General features: G+C 37.1%; 1 protein-coding gene across 1 annotated transcript; it reads left to right on the top strand.

Moving 5' to 3' along the window:
• The first annotated feature begins 364 nt into the window (after positions 1-364).
• IRAK4 (interleukin 1 receptor associated kinase 4) lies at positions 365-21,585 on the top strand. The gene is made up of 11 exons (XM_052640937.1): positions 365-525; positions 2,906-3,051; positions 3,831-4,013; positions 4,401-4,561; positions 5,757-5,821; positions 9,405-9,519; positions 9,946-10,055; positions 15,359-15,542; positions 16,667-16,729; positions 21,218-21,376; positions 21,492-21,585. Exons 1-11 carry the CDS (start codon positions 365-367, stop codon positions 21,525-21,527), a joined length of 1,383 nt encoding a protein of 460 aa, XP_052496897.1. The 3' UTR covers positions 21,528-21,585.
• The last annotated feature ends 1,156 nt before the right edge of the window (positions 21,586-22,741 follow it).

The raw sequence follows: 22,741 nt of genomic DNA, 5'->3' as shown, positions 1-22,741 counted from the left end.
CTAGTAAAAAATACAGATTGAGAAAAATATTTTAAATTGAAAAATATTTTTCATAATACATTTGATTCCTGAATACATTTACATGAATTTTTATGAAAAAGTACACTTTTTGCACCTTTTTGTAAATTTCACTTAGAAAATATTAATGTCAGAAAAAAATAATCCTGTAATTTTTAATTAATATTTAGAGGCGGAGAAAGACTAAAATATCAATGTCTTGACCTTGGAGTTTTCCTTTATTACAGTGTAATAAGTTGCCAGCATTTCCTATGTTAGAGCAAAGTGTGATGTATAAGCTTATAGATGTCATCACTAAAGCTACTGTAAAATTTTAATGAGAATTTCCATATTTTAGGAATAAAAGATGAACAAACCCATAACAGCATCAACATACGTGCGCTGCCTCAGTCTTGGACTAATTAGAAAGCTGTCCGATTTTATTGATCCTCAAGAAGGATGGAAGAAGTTAGCAGTCGCTATTAAAAAACCATCTGGTGATGATAGATACAATCAGTTTCACATAAGGTAACATAAAAATCTTTCTCTTTTTAAATTCTTACATCACAATTTAGAATGATTAATAGGCACAAATACTGTCTAATGCTGCAGTTCAGAAAATAAATCTCTCTCTAGGGGAGGTATGGTAATAAATCCCTCCTCTTTTTTTTTTTTCTTTTTTTTGCGACTTTTGCTTCATTCTCCAATATATCAGCCAGGTCAATACTGTGATCTTGCAAATAAATTTTTATGGTTAAATTCACGTATGAGTCTCTAATTCACTTAAGTGGTATATTTGGGGAATTCTTCAAATTGATGTTGTAAAGTTGCTTGTACATGTATACATCTATAAATCGACTTCTTAGTTCTTACCATGGATTTTTCAACACTGTCTTCAGAAAAATTCCATTCTGTTTGTCTCTACTTGATTCAGTTTGAGATATAAGTACAAATTTTGTTTTTGTCAGTTATTTCAGCCAAAACTCATGTCAAAATATGTCTCTGGAAGCAAAGGGAAATAAATTTATTTGTGACTTTCAGCATTAACCTGAAAAAAATCTGAAACTTTAGTTTTCATATTAGTCCTTCCAGGAAGTGTTTTCACATGTGAAGGATGAGCATCTTAAATTATTTGGAGGAAGCTTAAGTTTAAACCTCAAAAACCATTCTTATAGACAGTTTGTTGATATTCACTTGAAGACCTTGGGAGAAGGGACTTCCGTGGTGGTCCAGTGGTTAAGAATCTGCCTTCCAAAGCAGGGGATGTGGGTTTGATCTCTGGTCGGGGAACTAAGATCACACATGCCAGGCACGGGGTAGTCAAGCACGTGTGCAGCAACTCCTGAGCTCATGTGCTCTAGAGCCTGTTTACTGCAGCTGGAGAAGCCTGAGCCCCGCGATACAGCACAGCCAAAAAACAAAAAAAAAACGCAGAAAGCATAGTTGAGGGAATGAGGATAAAAGACTCTTCTTTACAGAATAATGGCAGCAAATATTGAAAGAATGAGAGAACTAAAAAATTACCAATTTACGACTACCAGTGAGTAATTGATTATGGAGGGCTCATCAGTGAGTGCTGAAACCCCAAGGCAAAAGGGTGTTGATGAACAAGATACCCATACGATTTCAAAGTATATTCCACAGATGATTTATGAATTGCAAAGGGGAAAGGTGCTTTTGCAGAGAAAAAATCTGCAGTACACCTCCTTAACCAAGTAATCCAGCTGGTGTCATCAGTATTGGTACAGACTGCCAGTATGTGCCCCCGGATGTGATGCAGTGGAAAGGAGACATTGTCATCTATGTAATGCTCTTACCAGCAGTTTTTCATCTGAATTTAATCGTGAGAGATTCGTCAGACAAATCTAGACTGTGAGAGTTCTACTACACATCTGGTCTAAGTTCTGTAAAGTGAGCACACAGACACAGAGATGAAGAGGGAGAGGGCGAAAGCATAAACATGGTTAAACATTGCCTGGTCATTCGGTGAATCTAGATGGTTGCTCATGGTATTTTCCTTTCAACTTTTCTGTAGGTTTGAAATTTTTTGAAATAAATTTTCAGGAAAAAACAGGGAGAGCTAAGTTGTTTAGGTTTTTAAAAATATTGCTTTCAAAACTGTTGATAGTTTTTTTCTTTTTTTTTTTAATTTTTACAATGTGGTGTTGGTTTCTGCCATATAACACAAATCAGTCATAATTATACATATATCCCCTCCCTCTTGAGCCTCCCTCCCTTTCCCCCATCCCTCCTCGCTAGGTCGACCTATCAACAGAGTGCCAAACTGGGCTCCCTATGTTATACAGCAACTTCTCACCAACTATTTTTAAAGAAATTTTTCATGAAAAACTGATCTGTTTTTCCCTCAGTTGAAATGGAATATAGTTAAGATCCAAGGAATAATTCTCCAAGTGTATGTATTTTCTATTTCTTTAAGCAGCCTGATTTATTAAAAATCATAAGGCTAACTGTTAATAAGTCATGAAGGGAACTAGTATAGCTTAGTATGTTCAGAGTACACCTGTGTGTGCAGTGAGATATCAGTTTGAATCTCAGTTTGTATGCAAGTTTATTGGCTGTGTGACTGTGGACTGCTTACCTCTCATGCTTTCTCTTTAGTACATTAGCATGATATTCACAGTGTCTTTGAGAACTATATGAGTTCATGTTTTGCATCCTGTAGCCCACTGTAAATATTCAATGTCTGTCAACTTATCATCACCTTCAGCATCTTTTCTTCCTTCTGCCTGTCTTTCCTATTCTCTGTAATTCTTGCTGACTCTCTTTCTGCCCCTTTCTTTTTTTAATCATAGGAAGTGCTGTGGACAAGAAGGGGATTGAGGGGAATAATACCTACTTGTTAACTCTGCTTACATACTAATCTTATTTCTCTGTTACTTGCTTTAAGGAGATTTGAAGCATTACTGCAAACTGGAAAAAGCCCCACATGTGAATTACTGTTTGACTGGGGCACCACAAATTGCACAGTTGGTGATCTTGTGGATATTTTGGTCCAAAATGAGTTTTTTGCCCCTGCAAGTCTTTTGCTACCAGGTAAACTGAGTGTGTCTACGATATCAGTGACTAGGATGGAAAGACAAGTGACAGAAATAGGAATGTTTCTTCTCTTACTTTTTTCTCAGAGTAGATGAACCTTACCTTTAAGATTCTTCATTCTTTCAACTCTCCCCAACTCTTTAACAAGCACCCCAGACGCTGCAGACTTGCTGCTGAGAAAATCCTGAAACTGGTAAGACTTCAGGATTCAGTCTGAACATGCAGTTAAAGTCAGGTAGCTTTATGCCAATAGGAAATTTAGAATGATGACAAAAAGCTCTTGCTTTTTTTCATCCTCAACTTCCACCCTGATGGGACTCTGTGATTTCTTACATTGTGTTCCAGTGAGTTAGTGTCTGGTTGCCTTCCTTCCCCATCAACTACTTTTTCCCTTTGACGCTATTTACACCAGCAGTTCTTACCCTTCAGAGGGCTTAAGAATCACCTGGAGTTCTTGATTAACATGTAACTTCCTATGCTTTACTCTAGACCTCATTATCAGAATTCTTGAATTAAGTTCAAGGTCAATGTGTTAAAACAGGTACTTCAGTGCTGCTGCTGCAGTGACTTATAGGCCACTTTTTGGAAACACTGCCTTGCCCATCCTTATCCAAATTTACAAATTCTTACTAGGTAAATTCTCATGAGTGCTGTGAAAATATGGGGCTAATGGGTAGAAACTGCAATGATGTTAAGTAAATTGAGCTCCTAATTTAACTTTTTCACAAACACTTTTTCTTATGTAATAACAACTTGTATCTTATTTCACTTCTTAGATGCTGTACCCAAAAATGTTAATACACTGCCTTCTAAAGTCACTGTAACAGTTCAGCAGAAACCGAAGCCCGTCTGTTGCAAAGATAGGACATCTGTGATATCTGATGAGAATCTTAAACAAAACTATGTGCTACCTGACTCCTCAAGTCCAGAAAATACAAGTTTAGAATTTAGTGATACACGTAAGTAATATTTGCCTTGCTTTCTGCTAGTGAGTTTGTCATGAGACCATCACTGCTTTAAAATAAAGCTCTCCTTTTGTTTATTTTCTCTGGCAATAGCTCTTCTGTGGTCTTGTCTTCCTCCTGATTTATTAGGTGGTGTCTTCATTGTTTTAGTGTTATAGGTGAGTAGATGTAATAGGACATATGAACAACCACAGAAGATGTGATAAAAAAAGAAGTAAATATTTACATAGTTTGAAAGGATCATTTTATAAAGAAAATAAGTGACTAGAGTTTAAGTATTTGCATAGGTATGAAATATCCAAATTGAGAAAATACTGAAATTATGAAAACCAATCTCTTTTTTATTGAAGCACTCTTTTTCTTATTCTATTGACATTACAGGTTTTCACAGTTTTTCATTTTTTGAGTTGAAGGATGTCACAAATAACTTTGATGAACGGCCCATTTCTGTCGGTGGTAACAAAATGGGAGAAGGAGGGTTTGGAGTTGTGTATAAAGGCTATGTGAACAACAGGACAGTAGCAGTGAAGAAGCTTGCAGCAGTAAGTTATATTTTCTGGAAGAGAAAAAATTACACTGTTTCCTAGTGTGCTATATGTGAGTGAGTGAAAGTTGCTCAGTCGTGTCCGACTCCTTGCGACCTCATGGCCTGTATAGCCCATGGAATTCTCTAGGCCAGAATACTGGAGTGGATAGCCTTTCCCTTCTCCAGGGGATCTTCCCAACCCAGGGATTGAACCCAGGTCTCCCGCATTGCAAGCAAATTCTTTCCCAGTTGAGCCACAACGGAAGCCCAAGAAGACTGGAGTGGGTAGCCTATCCCTTCTCCAGCGGATCTTCCTGACCCAGGAATAGAGCTGGGGTTTCCTGCATTACAGCTGGATTCTTTACCAACTGAGCTATGAGGGAATAATAAATATCAAATTAATCTTTAGGAAACATATTATTTCAGTGTGTATTTTCGCTCAGTAAACATCATTCTAAATTGGCAATTCTTAACATTTAAAACTTTGTTGAAAGCTATAGACACTGTCTTTACAAGAATTTAGTTGTATTCACATACATACAATTATACACATAATTTGGGGAGATTCATAAAATAGAGAAGCCGAATTCTACACAGTGCTCCATGTAGAATCAATATTAAAACATTAAGATGCTAAGAAAATTTTATAAAAATATCTTCCTTATTTACTTTTCTCATTTAAAAATAAAGTTTAGAAAATATTGCAATAAAATATTTTAAAACTTCTCATTTGCACCCTTTGCATTTCTATTAGAATATCTTATATTTTAAATCTATTCTTATATTCTAAAATATCAATACAATACATTTTTTATAATAAAGATCCCTTTGTCATATATGTTGCAAATACTTTTGCACATCTTGTTTTTCTTTTTGCCTTCAAAATTGCTTATGTTTTCTAACACACTGAATTTTTTTTCAGAATGTTTACAGTAAAGTCTCTTATTATGTCATTTTGTTCCCACAATGAATCACTGAAGTATATGTAGTTATATGAGTTATATGGTTTTCTTCCTTCCATTTAACCAGCCATGAGACCTTGAGCAAATCACTATTTCTAGTTCTCAGTTGTTTATAAAATGGGGAGAATGATGACTTACATATATTTAAAAAAAGCAGGATCTGCCAGATGATCTCTTGTACCCCTTCTAGCTTTAGGAGCCTCTGGGTTATTGTATGGTATTATATTGTATATTATTTTATATTTTTAGATGGTTGACATTAGTACTGAAGAACTGAAACAACAATTTGATCAAGAAATAAAAGTAATGGCAAAGTAAGTTAATTTGGCAGTATGGTACCATGGAAGAGAGCAGAACAAGAAAGGACGTATTTCTTACCCAGAGTATGCCAAGAACTGGTGATATTTTTAAATATGGGCTAAAATAGTTTAATGAACTTGACAGAACTTTAACTCTACAATTTTATGGCTACATATACTCACTCATATGTGTGTAGATTAAACAACAGTCATTCTAAATCATGGCAAAATTATATGGAATTTCAACTATCTGGATAGTTGATAATGGAACTATGATTCCGTTATCATGTTTTCTGTTCCCAAAATTTATGAGAGGTAAATTATAGTATATATATGCATGTGTGTATAAATATATATTTATATATTAATATATACATGGCAAATAGTCTATTTGATATGTTAACACCATAAACCAGGGAAGTGTTATATGCAAGAATGTTTAGAAGCCATTGACTCAGTATGTTTGAAAATTATCAGAAAGAGAAGGAAAAACAAATTGGGAAATTTATTCTAATCATTATAGTGATTGATACTTCACTATATGTTGTTGTTCAGTCACCAAATCGTTTCTGACTCTTTGCGACCACATGAACTGTAGCATACCAGGCTTCCCTGTCCTTCACTATCTCCCTGAATTTGCTCAAACTCATGTGCGTTGCATCAGTGATGCCATCCAACCATCTCAACCTCTTGCCCTCTTCTCCTCTTGCCCCTAATCTTTCCTAGATCAGGGTCTTTTCCAGTGAGTCAGCTCTTCACATCAGTTGGCCAAATATTGGAGCTTCAGCTTCAGCATCAGTCCTTCCAATGAATATTCAGGGTTCATTTCCTTTAGGATGGACTGGCTTGATCTCCTTGCTTGATCTCCCTCAAGGGACTTTCAAGAGTCTTCTCCAGCACCACAGTTTGAAAGCATCAATTCTTCAGCACTCAGCCTTCTTTATAGTTCAACTCTCACATCCATACACGATTACTGGAAAAACCATAGCTTTGACTATACAGACCTTTGTCGGCAAAGTGATGTCTCTGCTTTTTAATATGCTGTCTAGGTTTATCATAGCTTTCCTTCCAAGAAGCAAGCATCTTTTAATTTCATGGCTGCAGTCACCATCCACATTGATTTTGGAGCCCAAGAAAATGAAGTTTGTCACTGTTTCCATTGTTTCCCCATCTATTTGCCATGAAGTGATGGGACCAGATGCCATAATCTTACATTTTTTAATGCTGAGTTTTAAGCCAGCTTTTTTACTTTCCTCTTTTTCACCTTCTATACCATAGACCAAAAACTGTAATGCATTAACCAATTGTTATAACCACAATTGTTGTAACCACCCCAATACACACACTTTTTTTTTCCCACTGAGATACAGAAACATTAAATAACTTTATCCAAGGTCACTTAAACATAAATATGTGGGTTTCAAATCCAGATCTGTCTGACTCCAGAACTTGCGATTTTGAAATAAATCCTAAATAGGATTTACCAATTTATTCTCATTAGACCCATTGCTATAAATGACCAATTCTAGTTGCTTAACTTCAAGAAAGAAAGAATAGATTGGAATTAATTTTTTCAGTAAAAATAATGTACACTGAAAAAAATAAAAAGACTGTCCAGGATTTGTTCTTTCTACTCCTACTTCCACTCTCCAGTCCTAAAAGTAACTTGTTCAAAATAGATAATCTGGAAAATACAGGAAAATATTCATCCCTGGAATATATCACTCAGAGATAACCACTGCTAGTATTTTGATGTACTTGCTTCATGATGAGTGTGTGGCATTTTTTCCATGTTGAAACATTTAAAATTATTGCGTAACATTCTAGCATATATACAAATTATGTTTTATTTAACCATTACCCTTCCATATTTGTTTCTAATTTTCAGTATTACAAATTAAAGCACCTTTAAATCTCTTACATAAATATTTAAGTGCAAATATGCTTTTTTCATCAGGAGACAGTCCTGGAAGAATTACTGGTTCTGAATGCATGCACTTTTTAAAGACTTTCTGAATATTTGTCTAAATGACTTTGTAGTTGTTATAATAATTTGGTGGCTCAGATGATAAAGAATCTGCCTGCAATGCAAGAGACCCAGGTTCAGTCCCAGGGTCCAGAAGATCTCCTGGAGAAGGCCATGGCAATCCACTCCAGTATTCTTGCCTGGAGAATGAATCCCCATGGACAGAGCAACCTGGCGGACTACAGTCCATGGGGTCACAAAGAGTCAGACATGACTGAGTGACTTTCACTTCACATACTTCTACTAGCAGTTTATTGCGATTTCACAACTGCTACCACAATACCATTAAATAGTATTGCTCTTTTTAAAATAAATATCAACCTCTGGCCCTTACTAGCAGAATGACCTCAGCCAAGTTTCTTAATTGTCCGTTTTCTCATTTGTAAAATGGGATAATTATTTTAATAATGAAATGTTTCATTAAGTTATTTTAAGGGTTAATTAAACAAAGCAGGTAAATCAAGTACCCCATGCCTTGTTAGTATAAACTCAGCAAATGTTATCTACTCATTTTTAAAGTGTGCCAATTTGGTGGAAAATGGAATACTTGCTGTTTTAATTTGCACGTCATAGAATATATTCTGGGCTCTCATATTTGTTGCTCTTTAGTCACTAAGTCCTGTCTGACTCTTTTGTGACCCCTATAGACTGTAGCCTACCAGGCTCCTTTGTCCATGGGATTCTCCAAGCAAAAATTACTGGAATGGGCTGATGTTTGCTAGTTCAGGGTATCTTCCCAGCCTAGGGATCAAACCTGCATCTCTTGCTTGGCAGGCTGGTTCTTTACCACTGAGCCACCAGGGAAGCCAGAGGGCTCTCATATGTATTTGCTCATTTAATTCTCACAGCATTTATGTTACATAATAGGCATTATTACCCACATTTACCAGGGAAAGTTGCTGAAGCTCAATGAGGCTGTTAACTTGTGAAAGGTCACATTTCCAGGAGGTGGCAGAGCTGTACTTTTAAACTTAGGACTTTGAGCCCAGATTTCTTTGTACATACTGTACCATAGATGCCTGCAGTTTTGTTATACTTCAGCTTTATTTAGTCTTATTACTCTCAAGTATATAAAGAAACTCAAATTAGGTTATAAATAACCAGATACTATTAAAGATCAAAAATGTATAAATTAGATGTAATTGAAAATCAGATATCTGTAAATCAGTGCTTTGAATGTGTTTGAGAATTCTTGAAAGGGTTGTTGTACACGTTTCAACACACTTCTTGAACTCTTTTGTTTACGCTGTCATTAAAAATTATGTGAAACAATGGTAAACACCTACCTAGTTCTTAACCAAACTATTATATGTGAATTATTGAGCTTTAATTTTAAAATCAAAATTATGTTGATTAATATTGACCAAAAGGGAACTGTTTACAGAACATTATAAACAGTTATACTAAACATATATAAAGATTTAGAAACATACGTATCACATTGCAATAATGTATAGCATATAATTATTTCTTTCTCTGTTTTCTTTTAAAGCTCTAAATTGAATAACATAACCTTCAGGGAAATATGTGTATATATGGTAATAATTTTGGATGGAAAATTATTTGCCACAGGTGTCAACATGAAAACTTAGTAGAGCTCCTTGGTTTCTCAAGTGATGGCGATGACCTCTGCTTAGTGTATGTTTACATGCCCAATGGTTCATTGCTGGACAGACTGGCTTGCTTGGTAAGATGTTTTTTATTAGGTTGTTTGGCTTCCTGTTTCTGTGTTGGAATTCTAATATTTTCTCTATGACAGAATCTTTTAAACTGTATTAATATCTTTCCTAGTTTGTGAAAACTATACAGTTGTTATTTAAACAATTGGAATTCCCTTTCTATCAGATGATAATCTAAAATGGAAAATTATCAGTCAAGGCTAGACTTTGAAGATGCTCTCATATATTTTTATTGTTTGATAAGAAATGCTAACTTCCATTTGATCTTATTTAGCTCCTTTTGTTTAACAACTTAAAAAGTGGTAGTTCTAAATTGTTAGCAATGTAATAATATGGTCAGTAGCTGCTTAGAAGAAATGTTCTGTTATATATTTTCTATAGTTTTTTTTATTCTCCTCTTTTATTTTTAATTGGTTTGTTTCTTACTTCGTAAGGATGGTACTCCCCCACTCTCTTGGTACATGAGATGCAAGATTGCCCAGGGTACAGCTAATGGCCTCAGTTATTTACATGAAAACCATCATATTCATAGAGATATTAAAAGGTAAATGCTGCCTTTAAAAAGCTTTTGGAGAACGGTCTTTAAAGAATAATTTTCTCTCACTCTTCCTATTCACTGTTGACATGAACTTCTTAACTTGCCATGAAAGCTCGTCTCACTAAGGACGTCTATAATCTCCCTTATTTCAAACCCAGTGACCTATTTCTAGTACTCATCCTAAGTAACCTGTGTCTTTTTGTTTGTTTTTCACAGTATGTTACTCTGTTCTTCTTGTCAGAATTATTTTCTTATTTTCTGGATCATCACTCTTTTTTGAATCACTTTCATTCTTCATGAGTACATTTCAGTTATCTTCCTTGTTATGTATTTATTTAGTTAACAAATATTAATTGAGCATCCATTATACGACAGGTACTGTAGATGGTATAGTTAGCAAAAGTAGCATTTGTAGCATCTGTCAGCAATCAGATAATCACAAAATAATATTAGAACTTTAGTGTATAGTCTATAGGATTAGTGTAAAAAAGAGTTCCCTGAGAAAATTATACTTAAGCAGAGATCCAAAGAATGAACAGGACATGAGTGAGCACAATTTGAGAACAGCTGTAGAATATGGAGGAAAAGTATTCTGGGAATAAGGAAGCACATTTCTGAGACCAGTGTTCAGAAGGAACATGATGGATTACAGGAGGTAAAATAAATGACTGAAGTGCAGAAATTGAAGGAGAGATTGATAGAGAAATAAGATAAAATTATAAGGTAGGAAGAGAGCTAAGCCCTGTGTAGGACCTAATAGACCAATATAAGAGCTTTAATTTTATCATAAGTATAATCAAATGCCATTGAATAATTATAAGGAGGAATGTGGCATCATAGTTGAGTTTTGAGAAGATCACTTTGGCTTGAGTATAGAGACTCATTTGTAAGAAAGGGGAGCTTGGAGCCTGTCATAGAAGATTTGGTGATAACAGTTTATATGAAGAAATGTGAACAGATTCTTGCTTACTCTTGCCTGCAGGGTGGGTGGGTAGCATTCAGGGAGAGGAACATGTCAGGAATGACAGGAGGATTTATGGCTTCCAGAACCGCATTCTGGAATGATTGTGGCATGATTCATTTACAGAGAAAGCACTGAAAGAGGACAAGGTTGGGATTGGAAAATGTGAGTTCTCTTTTGTACATGTTGTGTTAAAGGCTCCTTTAAGATACAGAAGTGAGTAGAGATGTTAATCAGCATGACGTACATGGTGGAGCTAAAAGAAGTCTGAGCTGAAGATATCAATTTCTGTGTTACTATGTATGGGTTGAAGAGCTAGCATATAGTTACCTTAACTTTAAGAAAGATACAGATTAAGAAAAGGTTACAAGATTTAGCCCTGAGGAACTTTTTAAGACTTAATGGCCAAGTAGAACAAAATGAGTCTAAAAAGGAATCTAAGAAAGGATGCAATGAAGCTGAAAACCAGGAGAGTGTGGTATCCCTGAGAACAAGGAAAGACAGTTGCCTGAGAAGGATTAGTCAAAATTTTCAGTTGCTTTTTGGAAGTCAGAATGAAAACTGAAAAATGACCCATTTTAAAAAACATTTAAATGAAGCATTTGATTAGTGCCATGAAGGTCATTAGTGACTTTCAGGAAATCTATCTCCATGTAGTAACTGGGTCAGAATTCAGGTGGTAGTTTCATGAAAAGATGGGCTCAATAAAGGACAGAAATGGAGTAGACCTAACAGAAGCCGAAGATATTAAGAAGAGGTGGCAAGAATACAAAGAAGAACTGTACAAAAAAGAGCTTCACGACCCAGATAATCACGATGGTATGATCACTCACCTAGAGCCAGACATCCTGGAATGTGAAGTCAAGTGGGCCTTAGAAAGCATCACTACGAACAAAGCTAGTGGAGGTGATGGAATTCCAGTTGAGCTATTTCAAATCCTGAAAGATGATGCTGTCAAAGTGCTGCACTCAATATGCCAGCAAATTTGGAAAACTCAGCAGTGGCCACAGGCCTGGAAAAGGTCAGTTTTCATTCCAATCCCAAAGGAAGGAAATGTCAAAGAAGGCTCAAACTACCACACAATTGCACTCATCTCACACGCTAGTAGAGTAATGCTCAAAATTCTCCAAGCCAGGATTTAGCAATACATGAACCGTGAACTTGCTGATGTTCAAGCTGGTTTTAGAAAAGGCAGAGGAACCAGAGATCAAATTGCCAACATCGGCTGGATCATCGAAAAAGCAAGAGAGTTCCAGAAAAACATCTTTTTCTGCTTTATTGACTATGCCAAAGCCTTTGACTGTGTGGATCACAATAAACTGTGGAAAATGCTGAAAGAGATGGGAATATCAGACCACCTGACCTGCATCTTGAGAAACCTATATGCAGGTCAGAAAGCAACAGTTAGAACTGGACGTGAAACAACAGACTGGTTCCAAATAAGAAAAGGAGTACGTCAAGGCTGTATATCATCACCCTGCTTATTTAACTTCTATGCAGAGTACATCATAAGAAACGCTGGGCTGGAAGAAGTACAAGCTAGAATCAAGATTGCCGGGAGAAATATCAATCACCTCAGATATGCAGATGACACCACTCTTATGGCAGACCGTGAAGAGGAGCTAAAAAGCCTCTTGATGAAAGTGAAAGAAGAGAGTGAAAAGTTGGCTTAAAGCTCAACATTCAGAAAACGAAGATCATGGCATCTGGTCCCATCACTTCATGGGAAATAGATGGGGAAACAGTGGAAACAATGTCAGACTTTATTTTGCTGGGCTCCAAAATCACTGCAGATGGTGACTGCAGCCATGAAATTAAAAGACACTTACTCTTTGGAAGAAAAGTTATGACCAACCTAGATAGCATATTCAAAAGCAGAGACATTATTTTGCCAACAAAGGTCTGTCTAGTCCAGTCCATTCTAAAGGAGATCAGCCCAGGGATTTCTTTGGAAGGAAAGAGGCTAAAGCTGAAACTCCAGTACTTTGGCCACCTCATGCGAAGAGTTGACTCATTGGAGAAGACTTTGATGCTGGGAGGGATTGGGGGCAGGAGGAGAAGGGGACGACCGAGGATGAGATGGCTAGATGGCATCACTGACTCGATGGATGCAAGTCTGAGTGAACTCCGGGAGTTGTTGATGGACAGGGAAGCCTGGCGTGCTGCGATTCATGGGGTCACAAAGAGTCGGACGCGACTGAGCGACTGAACTGAACTGAGTCAAGGCTATGGTTTTTCCAGTGGTCATGTGTGGATGTGAGAGTTGGACTGTGAAGAAAGCTGAGCACCGAAGAATTGATGCTTTTGAAGTATGGTGTTGGAGAAGACTCTTGAGAGTCCCTTGGACTCCAAGGAGGTCCAACCAGTCCATCCTAAGGGAGATCAGTCCTGGGTGTTCATTGAAGGACTGATGCTAAAGCTGAAACTCCAACACTTTGGCCACCTCATGCAAAGAGTTGATTCATTGGAAAAGATCCTGAGGCTGGGAGGGATTGGGGGCAGGAGGAGAAGGGGACGACAGAGGATGAGATGATTAGATGGCATCACCGACTCTATGGACATTAGTTTGAGTAGACTCCGGGAGTTGGTGATGGACAGGGAGGCCTGGCATGCTGCGATTCATGGGGTCGCAAAGATCAGCCATGATTGAACTGAACTGAACTGAGGAGAGAGTGAAATATGAGTATAAACGAATCTAATGAGACACTTTTATTTAGCCCATGAAGGGGGATAGCTGGAAATCAATGTGTCATTCAGCAAACTTTTTTTTTTAAGATGGCAGAGACCAAAGCGTGCTTTTATGCCTGTGGGAAGAGGGATGTGATAGAACAGAAGAGAGAAGTGAGGTAGTTTATAGAATAAGGTTCCTGAGAATGTAGAGAGGAGTCCTGTAGAGGGCTTGGCCTTAGAAAAGAGAAGATACACCATCTCCCATCCCTTACTCGGTGTATTCTAACTGATCTGTGTTCTAATTGATTGCTACCTCATTGTCTCTTCTGTTAATCCTGCGTATTCTTACTGAGGGATATGTTGACTTCAACTGCTACCTCCATGTGGGTGACTCAAATCTATATCGTCAGCCTCCAGTCCTATATTTTCAGTGTCTCCAGACTAAATCACCCTACCACAATGTTCCATAGCAGTTCCTAAGTCAACATGTTAGAAGTCAAATTCATTTCTCTTCCAACCCAAATTCTTCCCTCTGTGTTTTTTTCCTAATCAAGTGAAGTCAGTATGCATCCCGTCTTCTAAGCTAAAGACTTCCTCATTCCCCATACCATATAAATTACAAGGTTGTATTGAGTGTACCTCAAAATTTGCACCTCCTTTTCTCCTCAGCCTTTATTTATACTTTCACTATCTCTTATTTGCTTTTTCACAAACTTTCCTGGTCATCCTTTAATTGGTCTGTGCCAGTTCTTGTCTGTGCTCTAATATACTGCCAGGTTGTGGTTCTAAAAATCAAGTTTGATAACATCATTCCCCACTATGAAACATTCAGCTGGCATTCTGTTGCTTCCAGGATAAAGTTCAAGTTCTCCTCACATTCCATTGACACTAGTTACTTCAAATTGAGCGTATGTTTTTTGTTTTCATCGGAACTGTGTCCATTCTGTTCCATTTGCCTCAAATGCCTTTCTTTCCCTCAGTAACCTCAACTTCTAATAATCCTTCAAGACTACACACACTTTTCACCTTCTGCTTGAAGTTTTCTGCAGTTCTTCTGCACACACCGTTGTTCTCTCAGCATCACCATTAGGAATTTTTAGAAATTATTTCTATGCCTTTGTCACAGACAAGATTCTAAGATTGTCCCCATGCCCAGCACTGAGCTTAAATACTGTAACACATTGTGGGTCTTCAATAAAGTTTTGTTGAATGAAAGTATGATTGTATGAGCAAATGCATAAAATAAATTAATTAAGATCTTTTAGCCATATTATTTCCTCTTCAAAAGATTTCAGAGAGAGTACCCCCTAAGAAATGATATAGTTGAGATACTCTGGTTGGAAGTTTGTTTTTAAATGAATTGAGAAATTTTAGGGGAGGAATTAAGAAGGGTGCTTTCACATACTTTGAGGGAAGTTGCCCTATAATAAATTATTTGTGAAATAATAAAAATATCACTAATGTGAAGAGTTTTACTTCACTTTTTTTTCAAATTTTCCTTATAGAAACAAAAAGGAAGACAGTTTTATGCTGCTTTAGCTATAATCCTTAATCCAGATTTATTTACATAAATTCAACCTTTTATGATGTGTATTATGAAATACTCTGTAAATACATACAGTGTTATACCTTCCTAAGGAACTATTTGATTTGTTTAAAAAGAAAAACTGTTTTTCAGTGCAAATATCTTACTAGATGAAGACTTTACAGCCAAAATATCTGACTTTGGGCTTGCACGGGCTTCTGAGAAGTTTGCCCAGACAGTCATGACTAGCAGAATTGTGGGAACAACAGCTTATATGGCACCTGAAGCTTTGCGAGGAGAAATTACACCCAAATCTGACATCTACAGCTTTGGTGTGGTAAGTTTCATATATGTGTATTTATGTATACATGTAATAGGCTTCCCAGGTGGTGCTAGTGGTAAAGAACCTGCCTACCAATGCAGGAGGTATGAGATACAGGTTTGATCCCTGGGTCAGGAGGATTCCCTGGAGAAGGGCATGGCAACCCACTCCAGTGTTCTAGCCTGGAGAATCCCATGGAGAGAGGAGCCTGGTGGGCTACAGTCCATGGGGTTGCAAAGAGTTGGACACGACTGAAACAACTTAGCATGCATGCACACATACTTGTAATATATTATATTTTACTATACATATAATTAGTAACAATAATTGTTCTGGCTGTACTTGTGAAATTGAAATAGAATATTTTGAATACACCTATGTTGCTTAGCTCTCATATGTAAAAATACAAATTGCTCACTTTAACCTCTAGTTAAATGAGGAAGTAATAAAAACTTCTCTGAATTTGTAAGGCTTTTAAATTGATTTCTGAAATTACTGTAAGAAATAATATTTTTGCCACATGAATTAGCATGAAACTTAGTATATAAATTGTGTCCTACACTATGCATTTTAGTGTCATATTTTAAAGAGGAAATTTTTTGAAGGAAATATGTTGTGGCATTTTCTGATGTACCAGTTTGATAATAACCTTTTATGATAGTGTAAGGAGTGGGGCAGGAGTGGTTGGAGAATTGGAAAATCCTTTATCTTTTACACTCATATGTGTTTCTTTTATGGATGTCTACTGTCATAACACTGTGAAGTTAAGGCACAAGTTTCTAGGATATGCCTGAGGTTTAGAAAATAGTATTCTCCTAAAAGCCAGAGAAAATTATTCTTGTGAAATATCTTCTTCAAGACAGGAAAAAGAGTATCTCCAGAACACATATTAAGGGGGCTGATTGTTTAGTGAGTTGCCAGTATTAAAGAATTGCGTGTGGAGATGGATGAGTTCTGAGGTGTCAGGGAAGAAAGAGTGGTAAGAAATGACGACAGCTTGTGTTCTTTCCACTTTCATGCCTAAAAGGCATGCAGTGTGTGGAAATGGTTCATTCAATTTCATAATCAAGAGCCATGTTCCTTCCAGTTTTTATGTGTTGTCTTGAGTCTTATGTTTACGGGTTTTACTTTCTTCTTAGGTTTTACTAGAAATAATAACCGGACTTCCAGCTGTGGATGAACACCGTGAACCTCAGTTATTGGTAATCGAAAGATTTCACTTTTCTAGCTCTTTTCTCTTTCATTTATAATCTAAATTTATGTGGGTAAATTTGACATCTGGAAATGTCATTTTCTACTGGCAATCTTTCTGTTGACAATTACATAGTGGCATATGGAAAAAGCATCAATTATTTTTAATCTCAGCTCTGCCATGAAATATTTGTGAAGCTTAGAGAAGACACTGATATATTCTATGTTCTAGTTTCTTTGAAAATCACAATGGAGCTGTATGATTTCTGAGATCTCCTCTAGTGTATTTTTATTTTGTTACTTTCATGGTGATTACTAATACCATTTTCAGAGGAGAAATAACATTCTTCCTTAGAAATTTGTGTCAGACTAGAATTGCTAATAAAATTCTTTCTCCATTTCTATTATGGAATATTTTTAATAAAGTTATTATAGAAAATTTTACCTGTGTATTATATAGGGATTCATTGACAATTATATAAATAGACTAACTGAACGCTAAAACTACAGTAAAGTTATGCCAGGCCTTGTTTTCCTGTATACTAAATTTTAAGAACTTACAGGGTCCTATAAAATTAAAAACTTACATAAATACTACCACATATGTTTTTCATAAAATTATTCATATACCTCAGTTTAGCTCAGTTGCCCACTCTTTTCCAAATCCTTGCCACACCATGGACTGCAGCACTCCAGGCTTCCCTGTCAATCACCAACTCCCAGAGCCTACTCAAACTCATGTCCATCCCGTCAGTGATGCCATCCAACCATCTCATCCTCTATCGTTCCACTTCTCTTGCCTTCAACCTTTCCCAGCATGAGGTTCTTTTCCAGTGAGTCAGTTTTTCACATCAGGTGGCCAAAATATTGGAGGTAAAGCTTCAGCATCAGTCCTTCCAGTGAATATTCAGGACTGATTTCCTTTAGGATGGACTGGTTGGATCTCCTTGAAGTCCAAGGGACTCTCAAGAGTCTTCTCCAATACCACACTTCAAAAGCATCAATTCTTCGGCACTCAGCCTTCTTTCTAGTGCAACTCTCACATCCATACATGACTACTGGACAAACCATAGCTTTGACTAGATGGACCTTTCTTGGCAAAGCAATGTCTCTGCTTTATAATATGCTGTCTAGGTTGTCCATAGCTTTTCTTCCAAGGAGTAAGCATCTTTTAATTTCATGGCTGCAGTCAACATCTGCAGTGATTTTGGTGCCCAAGAAAATAAAGTCTGTCACTATTTCCACTGTTTCCCCATCTATTTGCTATGAAGTGATGGGACCAGATGCCATGATCTTCGTTTTCTGAATGTTGAGCTTTAAGCCAACTTTTTCACTCTCTTCTTTCACTTTCATCAAGAGGCTCTTTAGTTCTTTGTCACTTTGTGCCAAAAGCTTTCAGTTCAGTTCAGTTCAGTTCAGTCACTCAGTCGTGTCCGACTCTTTACGACCCCATGAATCACAGCACGCCAGGCCTCCCTGTCCATCACCAACTCCTGGAGTTCACTCAGACTCACGTCCATCGAGTCAATGATGCTATCCAGCCATCTCATCCTCGGTCGTCCCCTTCTCCTCCTGCCCCCAATCCCTCCCAGCATCAGAGTCTTTTCCAATGAGTCAACTCTTTGCATGAGGTGGCCAAAGTACTGGAGTTTCAGCTTTAGCATCATTCCTTCCAAAGAAATCTCAGGGCTGATCTCCTTCAGAATGGACTGGTTGAATCTCCTTTCAGTCCAAGGGACTCTCAAGAGTCTTCTCCAACACCACAGTTCAAAAGCATCAATTCTTCGATGCTCAAAAGCTTTAGTGTAGTCAATAAAGCAAAAGTAGATGTCTTTCTGGAACTCTTGCTTTTTCTGTGATCCAGCGGATGTTGGCAATTTGATCTCTGGTTCCTCTGCTTTTCTAAATCCAGCTTGAACATCTGAAAGTTCACGGTTCACGTTCTGTTGAAGCCTGGCTTAGAGAATTTTGAGCATTACTTTGCTAGTGTGTGAGATGAGTGCAGTTGTGCAGTATTTTGAACATTCTTTGGCATTGACTGTCTTTGGGATTGGAATGAAAACTGACCTTTTCCAGTCCTATGACAACGGCTGGGTTTTCCAGATTTTCTGGCATGTTGAGTGCAGCACTTTCACAGCATCATCTTTCAGGATTTGAAATAGCTCAACTGGAATTCCATCACCTCCACTAACTTTGTTCATAGTGATACTTCCTAAGGCTCACTTGACTTCACATTCCAAGATGTCTGGCTCTAGGTAAGTGATCACACCATCATGGTTATCTGGGTCGTGAAGATCTTTTTTGAATAGTTCTGTGTATTCTTGCCACCTCTTCTTAGTATCTTCTGCTTCTGGTAGCTCCATACCATTTTTGTCCTTTATCGAGCCCATCAATGCATGAAATGTTCCCTTGTTATCTCTGATTTTCTTGAAGAGATATCTAGTCTTTCCCATTCTGTTGTTTTCCTCTATTTCTTTGCATTGATCGCTGAGGAAGGCTTTCTTATCTCTCCTTTCTATTCTTTGGAACTCTGCATTCAGATGCTTATATCTTTCCTTTTCTCCTTTGCCTTTAGCTTCTCTTCTTTTCTCAGCTATTTGTAAGGCCTACACTGATTTTATTCTAATTTCTGTGTTCTAATGGGACAAACCACTGTGAAAAATTCAGACATGTGTATACCAGATTATTTCCCTAGAACAAAGATTAGAAAGTCAAAAGGTATAATATATTTTCTCAAAGGCTCATGCAATATTTTTAAGAAAAACCATAAATGTAATATCTCTATATTATAATGTTGCTACAGATGTCCCTTATATAAGTATATATTATAAAGCTTGCCATGGGTTCTTGGATATGTACAATGAATATTGAAAAGTGAAAGTGAATGTTACTCAGTCATGTCCAACTCTGCAACCTCATGAAGTATATGGTCCATGGAATTCTCCAGGCCAGAATAATGGAGTGGGCAGCCTTTCCTTTCTCCAGGGGATTGTCCCAACCTAGGGATCGAACCCAAGTCTCCCACATTGCAAGCAAATTCTTTACCAGCTGAGCCAAAGGGAAGCCTAAGAATACAGGAATGGGTAGCCTGTCCCTTCTCCAGTGAATCTTCCCAATTGAAAGGCAATTGTCATTGCCTTTCTTTGGGATTGGAGGGGTCTCCTGCATTGCAGGCGGATTCTTTACCAATTGAATATTACATGGTATCTAATATTTTACAGTAAAGTATAAAGCCTCCAATTATTATGAAAAGTTAATATTTTCATAATATTTCATAATATTTTATACAGGGTGCGTGCATGCTTAGTCATATCTAACTCTTTGCAACCCCATGGACTGTAACCCACCAGGCTTCTCTGTAGCACATAGTGAAATTTTGTCTTTATTAAAGAAATAAATCCTCTGTTCCATTGGTTATTGGAGGTCAGGAAAGAAGCCTGGGCTGGAGTTACAGTTTTTGAGCCGTTCATGTACAGGCATACATAATGCTTTGGATGTTGATTGTATTATACAGAGAAAGTGTATAGATTAAAAATATAAGAGGGAGAAAGATTACTACCACAAAAATAGGACTTGCAATGACAGAATTACTCTGTCATAGTTCTGGAAACCAGAAGTTGAAATCAAAGTTTTGTCTAGGCACCATTCCCTCTGGATACTTTAGGAGAGAGTCTTCCCTTGCCCCTTCCATCTTCCAGTGGCTGTTGACATTCCTTGACTGGTAGCCACATCCCTCCAGTGTCTGCCCCTGTGACGGTCTTCCCCTCTGTGTGTATGTGTATGTGTTTCTTTCTTATACAGATGTTTATCATTGGATTTAAGGCCTACCTGGGTAATCCAGGATGATCTTATCTTAAATTGCTTAACATAATTACATGTGCAAACACCTTTTTCTCCAAATACAGTTACAGTCACATGTTCTGAGAATCAGGACTTGGACATTTCTGTTGGGGGACCACTGTTCAACCACTACAGCATTCTTGTTCTCCACCTCTCTCCGTATTCGTTACCTTTCTATCATGGCCTTGCCCCCTTTTTCCTCCTCCCTTTTTCTCTTGATTCAACAGTGTGAGTACCCACAGAGCAGTGTGCTTGTGCAGAGAGGAAGATCTGCATTCAGAGTTGAAGTTGCATCATTGGGGGCACAGCACAGGAGTAGACCTCACTGTGCTGGAAGCCTAGTAAGGGCTGCTAATGAGCATGTGAGAACAATGGCTAAATGTTTCTAGGAAGGAGATATGTAAGTATGTATTAATATAAGTAAGTAAATAAATAGAGTTTGTCCTAGATGTCCTCAATTCTTAATAAGGTTACAATAGCAGATAGTAAATACGAGTAAATGTTATTATAATATAGATTAAATAATTTAAATTATTATTTTATAACATAGTAATATTAATTTAGTTATAATTTATATTTATTTATAAATACACTTATGAATTTACCTGCTTGTTTCTCTTTTATTTGAAACTTTTAAAGTTTTAACTTTTGCCTTAAAGCTAGATATTAAAGAAGAAATTGAAGATGAAGAAAAGACAATTGAAGATTATGTTGATAAGAAGATGAATGACATTGATCCCACTTCCATTGAAACTATGTACTCTGTTGCCAGTCAGTGTCTGCATGAAAAGAAAAATAAGAGACCAGACATTAAGAAGGTATTCATTTTTATATGTATTTAAAATGTGAAGGAGGTGGGGTTTGTCATTTTTTCCCACGTGTACATTTCCAATCAATTATTTAATGCGTTTGTTTTCTCTTTCTTTATAAAAGGTTCAACAGCTGCTGAAAGAAATGACAGTTTCTTAAAACTTTATTGGAATAGACTCTTGGATTTTTCTATACAGCTATCTAAATCATTTTTTAAACTAAAGTGTTTGGTTTTTTTTGTAAGTATTCTTTATCTTTTATAAGGCAGCATGGTGAAATGCAGTGGTTATTAAAGCTTATGTCCTCACAATATAGAGGACAAACAATAGTCGAACCACTGTTGCAACACAACCCAACTTTCTTAGAGTCACTCTGAGTTCTTACAGTAATCCCTGAGATATTTCCTTGGAACCTCAGCAAACACAGTTTGAAAACTCAGAATTAGCTAAACAGAGGACGGGACTATAGGGTGAAAAGACCCTGTGCTGAAGCCTGACTGTACTACTAACTTTCTGTAAGGATTTGGGAAATGTCTTAGCTGCTTTGAGCCTTGTTTTTTTCACCTGTAGTGTTGGATTAATATCTACTGTGCCTCTCTGACAGGTAGTCATGATGCAGAGTATGTACAAGCACTTTGTAACTTGTAAAGGGATGTAAAATTTAATGTTTATATAAATAATTATAAAATCCTATTATAGTTTTCATTTCTTTATAGGGTCATGTTCACAGTGTGCTATTAGCAATCATTCACCATAAGCCAGTTATGCCCTGATGGTACTCCCATGATGATGTGGCCATTAGATTATGTTATTGGCAAATTTGAAGGTGTTTTGAGATGCAGCTAAGGTCCCTCATCTGCTGACTTTGAGTATCAATAATAAGATGCTGTTTTGGGGGCCTGATCTAATAAGGTAAGCTCTTACAAGAAGTCTGAGTGATCCTCCTATGGACCTTGAAGTAAGCTACCATGTTGTAGGAAGGCCACATTGGCTATAATTTACTGATAGCCTCTAGGAGATGAGAGCTACCTTCCAGCTCTCAGTCAGCAAGAAAAATCTGGAACCTTGGTTGTGTAATACCAAGAAACTCAATTTTCCAAAAACCTGAATTAGCTTAGAAGAGTACTTCACATTTCAGATAATACCATAGCCCCTGCTGACACCTAAATTTCAGCCTTGTGAGACCCTCAGTAGCAAACATGGATTTCTATGCCTGGACTTGTGACATACAAAATCGTGAGATAATGAATGAGTCGCTATAAGCTACTAAGTCTGTGATATTTTTTTATGCAGCAATAGAAAATGAATATAGATATTCCCATGGTTCTCCCATGGGGACATTCCGCCATGTTCATAGGTTATATCCACAATACC

Source organism: Budorcas taxicolor, chromosome 5 (assembly GCF_023091745.1).
Source record: "Budorcas taxicolor isolate Tak-1 chromosome 5, Takin1.1, whole genome shotgun sequence".
NCBI lineage: Eukaryota > Metazoa > Chordata > Mammalia > Artiodactyla > Bovidae > Budorcas > Budorcas taxicolor.
Note: the sequence above shows the minus strand (reverse complement) of the source record. Positions and strands in the feature narration are given on the sequence as shown.